Source organism: Buceros rhinoceros, unplaced genomic scaffold (assembly GCF_000710305.1).
Source record: "Buceros rhinoceros silvestris isolate BGI_N320 unplaced genomic scaffold, ASM71030v1 scaffold1201, whole genome shotgun sequence".
Taxonomy (NCBI): domain Eukaryota; kingdom Metazoa; phylum Chordata; class Aves; order Bucerotiformes; family Bucerotidae; genus Buceros; species Buceros rhinoceros.
In genome coordinates this window covers 384-6247 of record NW_010394584.1, presented here as the reverse complement: position 1 = coordinate 6247, position 5864 = coordinate 384, and the positions used below count along the sequence as shown (strand labels likewise).

At 37.5% G+C, this 5864-nt stretch overlaps 1 protein-coding gene across 1 annotated transcript in view; it reads right to left on the bottom strand.

Moving 5' to 3' along the window:
* Positions 1-5864, bottom strand: part of PSPC1 (paraspeckle component 1) — a gene marked incomplete at its 5' end in the record, with an annotated part of 39263 nt that overhangs the window by 33020 nt on the left and 379 nt on the right. The window contains 2 exons of the mRNA XM_010145249.1: positions 999-1094; positions 3727-4028. Of these exons, the coding sequence (XP_010143551.1) occupies positions 999-1094; positions 3727-4028 (398 nt within the window). The remainder of the gene's footprint in view (positions 1-998; positions 1095-3726; positions 4029-5864) is intronic.

The window sequence follows — 5864 nt, the reverse complement described above, 5'->3', positions numbered from 1 at the left end:
CTTTCCCTAATAAAAAATTTTGCAGTTAAAATGTACAGAAGGACACACTTAGATCAACAGCTGTAACAGCCAAAGAATTTATGAACAATCACTTCAAGTGCAGATCTGACTTTAAATCATCCTGTCAGGTTAACTACATTCTAAACCAATGGGATCAGCGAAATGGCTCAAATAAATATCTAAAAATTGTATAAATTTAACAAAAATGTGTCTTTACATCAGTACAAAACACTAATTTGCAACACTAGATTAACTGCGTTCAGTTTCTTAAAGCAAGCAGTCACTTAAAAAAAGCAGTTACTTAAATCACTATCAAATCTCACTAGACAGCTCAGAATATTAGCCAGTATCTCTAAACATTAAAAGGTGCCAATATTTTATTTCACATTCTAGCACTAATACTGAAACTAACAGTGATGCATTTTTTAAAAAGTGGTATTCTACAGCCTTACCAGAACAAGGACTTAAGTTTGAAGCAACATGATTTCTAAATAACAAATCAGATTTCAGTATTAAAAATCAGTATTGTGAGATCAGGTGTCTTCTCCTTCACCTCATGCTCAAGACTCCCTTTCTCTTATCATGCTCAAAGTCTCATCTGAACTGTGGAAGCTGCGAAGATTTACACAGATCCAGTGACTTTACAAATAGTTATGGGGCTATTCAGAGAACAAAAAATCTGTGGGTATACAAATCTCTGCAGGATTAGACCACACCCCTAAGCCATCAAAGACACTAGCTTGCCTGGCAACAAGCTCCAATTTATTTCAGTGTCGGCCAGGAACCTCCTTTAGTAATTGCACAGAACATTAAAACAACAAATCTGAATTTCACTATGCTTAGGAAATCTTGGCAAGCTCCTATTTAGTTCTTTGCACAAAGGACAACATACAAAACACTACCTCCTGTTACACAAACTCAAAAGTAAGTATTTGCGTATATTTACCAAGCTAAGTATGTAAATCATGTTTTATAAAATAGAACTAAACACAACTTACTTGTGATACTGTTGTGTTTTTTGCATTAGCTTCTCTGGGAGCCCATCTTCATCATCAAATTGCTCCATTGGTTCTACAACAACAGGTCGAGGTGTTCTGGAAGACAGTTTCAATTTCATAATTGAATCATAAATGAAGCAATTAAAGTTATTTTAGTATTTTCAGGAAACACTCCGGAAAGCTAACACATATTACCTATAATCCCCGTGCCTTGCAAATGCTTCTTAAATTGTAGAATTCCAATGAATCCTGATTTTAAGAATTACCTTTGAAAAGAATTGTTTCTATACCCCAAACCAGCTATTTGGCCTAGGAAACAAAATTCACTTGATGCAGTTCTGTGTGCTATGATTCAGGATTAAAGAAAATCTCAAAACCATCTATAAACAATTACAAAATATTTAGGAAGGAACTACTTTTTGTGAGGCAGCACAGGGGCCATTGGCAAAGCAAACAAATCCAAAACAAAGCCACACATCCTATCCATAGTTACACAGAATATTAAAATTTACTTTTGAAAGTTACTATACAATTGAAAACAGCTCAATAATTTGGCATTAATAATCCAGTGATAATTAGAAAAACATTTCTTAAGAAATTAAGTTAAAATTATTTAAAGCTTACGTCATTTAAAACCTGTTCTTTGAACGATCGTATTCTCACAAATTAGAATCCTAATTTATCTTTGAAAATGAATTCTCATTATTTTTAGTAATCAGAGGCAAGTAGTAGACAGTACTGCTAAGGACAGCAGCATAAGGATCCCGAATTTTGTAAAAAGCTCTCTTCAACAGTCTTGGAAGCAAAACCTAAAATACTCCCCTTAAAGCAATAAGAAAAGTGCTAGAGACACTACTTTCAACATGCCAGCACTTACTTATTGTGTTCAACACTTTTCTTCCTCTTTGCAGATCTTTTCACAGAAAAAAAAAATGTCCAATATATTTTAATAATATCAACAGCTGAAAAAGAAAACTCTGGACATCAAGCGCAGATTAAAAAGATGAACTCTGGAATCAGAGCACAACCCAGCAACTATTTCTCCTGTTATCTGCATGGCAATTGCTGGCAGTTCTATTATTTAAATGCAACTGAACTGTGGTGTTGTTATTTAAAACAAAAATTTTAACTCTCTAAATGTATGTTTCAAATGTCTGGTTTTAATATATGTAGCCCATGAACTTAAAAAGATTTTCCTTCTGATCAGGCAAAGAGTTTTCAGATAAAATTGTAACATTTGGGATTCTAAAGCAAAGCATCAAAGTATCATGGCAGTAAATTCATACTAATTAACTTTCCAACTGTGCCTTAGGGAACATGTCAGCCATCTAAGCAAGACAAAGATCAATTGCTTTTTATTCACTCGGGGCAGTCAGGTGGTCACTTCAACAAATCCATCCAGCTGGTAAAGCAAGAATACTCTCCCTCATAACCCAGCCTCTTTTTCCCTAACACATCTCTCACACCAAGAATAGCATTCATGTAACACTGAACTAGATTAGCTCCCTTGTTTGGGTCACTGTGCTTCCACTCAAATACTAATGCCAAAAAACCCCAGGGAACAAGAACAAACTGCTGGCAACTACTGATAACAGTAAAGACATATATTCAGATTGAATTTACTACGTAGTCACCAGGTCAGTTCAATCCCACACAAGATTTATGAGCTTATCATGAGAAAGAGTTGCTCGAGACCCTTTCCTCATTTGCAGCTTCCTCCTTTCTCCTGCCTTATCCTCTCCCGGACCTGATGATCATAGCATATTAGCAAGCATCTTCAGATGCTTAAACAGCCGAAAACGAACCCAACAAAATCAGCTGAATACTCTTTTGTTGTTTCAGCAAGCACAGGCGATTTACAGAAAGATCAGAAACTTCTCAGGCTCTCTGTTAAAAGATCAACAGCACAGCTGAGGCAGGAACAGAAAAAGAATTACAAGTTCCCCCGTGTGCTGGCAGCAAGCTTTCACACTATGGAACAACAGCCTTATTTTCCCAAATGAGAATCAGAAAAATTATAATTCCCGAATATCTATCGTTTCATACAGTCTTTAAGAAAGCATTTGAAAATGTCACTAGTGAGTGTGTTGAAGCACAGCTGTTAATGACTCTCTTCGGCAAGCACAGAAATAAGAGAAGCATGAGAGAAGTGCTGTAATTTGCAATCCTGCTTACCCTTGAAATAGAAAATTTTCCAGAGAACGTCGCCATAAACTTTTTCAGAATCTAAGCCTTCATTTTCACAAGAAATAAAAAACCCCCAACAAGTACCTGTGATCTTTCAAGCCACAAACCACTTTCCTAAGTTTACAGAGGTATAAGCCACACAGTGCACTGTTTTGTTAAGAAACAGAGGAATATTATTTTGTTGCATTTACTGGCATCAGGAAGAGTGCAATCAACAAAAATAGTCTCACTAGACAAAGTCCTACTACATAGAGCAGGAAAAGAAATAGCGCATGCAGTCAAGGAAAAACAAAATGTTTGTATCGGACTCTCATACAGTAATTACAATTCTTAGAAACAGTAAGCAGAAAAAGATGGTCTATCTTACCAAAAAAACCCCCAGAAGTATTTGCGGTATTCATGTAGAACACCTTAATTTTTCACCTCACAGCTTTCATAATTTGAAAATTAAATAAGAACTAGAGAATATCCATGAATATAGTTTTCTTTCACATTAGAAAGATATACTCACACAAATCCAAACAAAAGCCTGTGAACTTACGTTGTTAGCAAGAACGCCCCATCGCTGCATCTTTCTAGAGCTTTCCGTGCTGGTGGTTTTGCTGCAAACTCTACGAAACCTTTTCCTGTAGCTCTGCCACGATCATCTACTACAACAACAGCTCTTTCCACTGGCCCAAATTGAGAGAACGCTTGTTCCAGCAGCTCATTAGAAACCACGGGTGAAAGATTCTTGACCGTTAAGGCAGCTCCATGTGTAGCAAATCGAATCCGAAGTGGTCTGCTCTTCAAAATAGTACCATCAAGTTCTGCCTTTGCTATTTCAGCCAGCGTCCTAGATTCCTTTTGCGAGATATAAAATATTTTATATGTTTTATTTTCAAAGACAACAGATACCACTTTTGTGTTCCCCTCTGCCCCCAGCAAAAGCACAGTTTCTTTCCGTAACTTGAGCACATCCACATTCCCCACAAAAAACCCAACCCGAAGTTCCTGTCCACTGGCTGAAAAAAAAATATACATTTGTCATACTCTAGGATTTATTCTAAAAATAAATCATAGACACATAAAAAACTACAAGCACAGATATCTGTTGCTCATTAGAGGACTTAACGAATTCTCATTATGATGGATAACTTTGTGCTATGTAAAGGCTTTCAGCAGAGTTGAAAACTTGATGCTTTTTCATATTTACCTACTCAAACAGTTTATTCTGCATTCCTAGCTTGAAACAGCAGGAAAAGCATTTTCAAAGATTACACTACTGAATCTAAGGTGTATTGGGTTTTAAGTTTGGTTTTCTTTTTTTTCAAATAAGTGAAAATACTGCTCTCACTCATTACCACTGTTGAATGAACTCTTAATGGATGTCCAATTCGAATTTCACCAAACAACGATGAAATTACCTTCTTTATTTACCTATTCAACCTTCTCACATTTATGGACTTTCTGCACCCTCATCCATGAGACAGTCTGCATCAATAACTGCCTTTTTTCTCTTTTCAGAGGTTTTCACCAAGTTTAATATCTGCAATCCCTTACATTTAAAAAAATATTGTTCTTTAGATCATAACCATTTTCTCCACAGTTCAGCTAACTAGATAAATTGTTAATAACATACACTCCAAACATACTGGAAAAGGGAAGTCCAGATAAAAGCTATATCTAATTTGTATTACATACAAAACAAAGTAATGACATGTAAATATCACTACAGTTCCTCCAGAAAATTGCTATTTCAGGCTGGGGGATTCTCAGTATAAAAAGATGCAGAGCAGAATGCTACAAGGACTTATCTTTAAAATGAGAACCAAAAAGGAAAAAAATCCTAACCAGTAAAATACATGGAAAAAATGGTCACTAGAGACACCCAAAGCCCTCTAAAGCCATTCGGAGACTGATATTAATCAGTGCATTCTAGACATGGCAGTCACGAAAATTATTCCTACCGATCAAACTGACATTTAAATACAGCGTCATAAGCTTTTCACATGATTCCTTTTTTGCATGCTCAACTTGAGCACAATTTATGTAATGTTGTGTTATCCCTAAACCATAGTCTTATCTGGGCACAGGTAATTTAAGCAACCCAATGTCCCATTTCTTTCCAATTCTGAGATTACACGTTCCGTTTTCACGATGTGTGAGCAGCGGTATTTCATTCAAAACAATCCTATCCAGTCTTTAAAATTAATTTTTCACAGACGAAGCATATATTCACAACGAAGCACACAGCCTGAAAATCGCTACTGCACAAAGAAGGATTTATCTAGCAAGATAAATTCTTCCAGTTACAAAAGTCTTTATACAGGTATTACACGAACGAAGCGGATGGCGCGACCACCTCTCCCATTCCCCCTAAGAATGACAGGCTGCAGCAACACCCGTGGCAGCAGCACGGAACCGGTAACTGAAACCAGCGGAGAAGCGCGTAGCGAGGTGGGAACCTAAACGCGAGGGGCTGGGAAGGCTGCTTACGAAGCAGGTCTGCCTTGGATATACGAAGGCACACAGGGGAGGGGGAAGAGGAAGCAGAGGGAACAGCGCTAGCGGCGCGGAGAAAGAGAGAATGAGGGGCAGCTGGTGTCTTTTTTTACACCCGCACGACAAGGAAAGGCGGGGCGTGAGGGGAGTGGGGGGAACAAAGGCAGCCCCTGGGTTACGGGCAGCCCCAGAGCC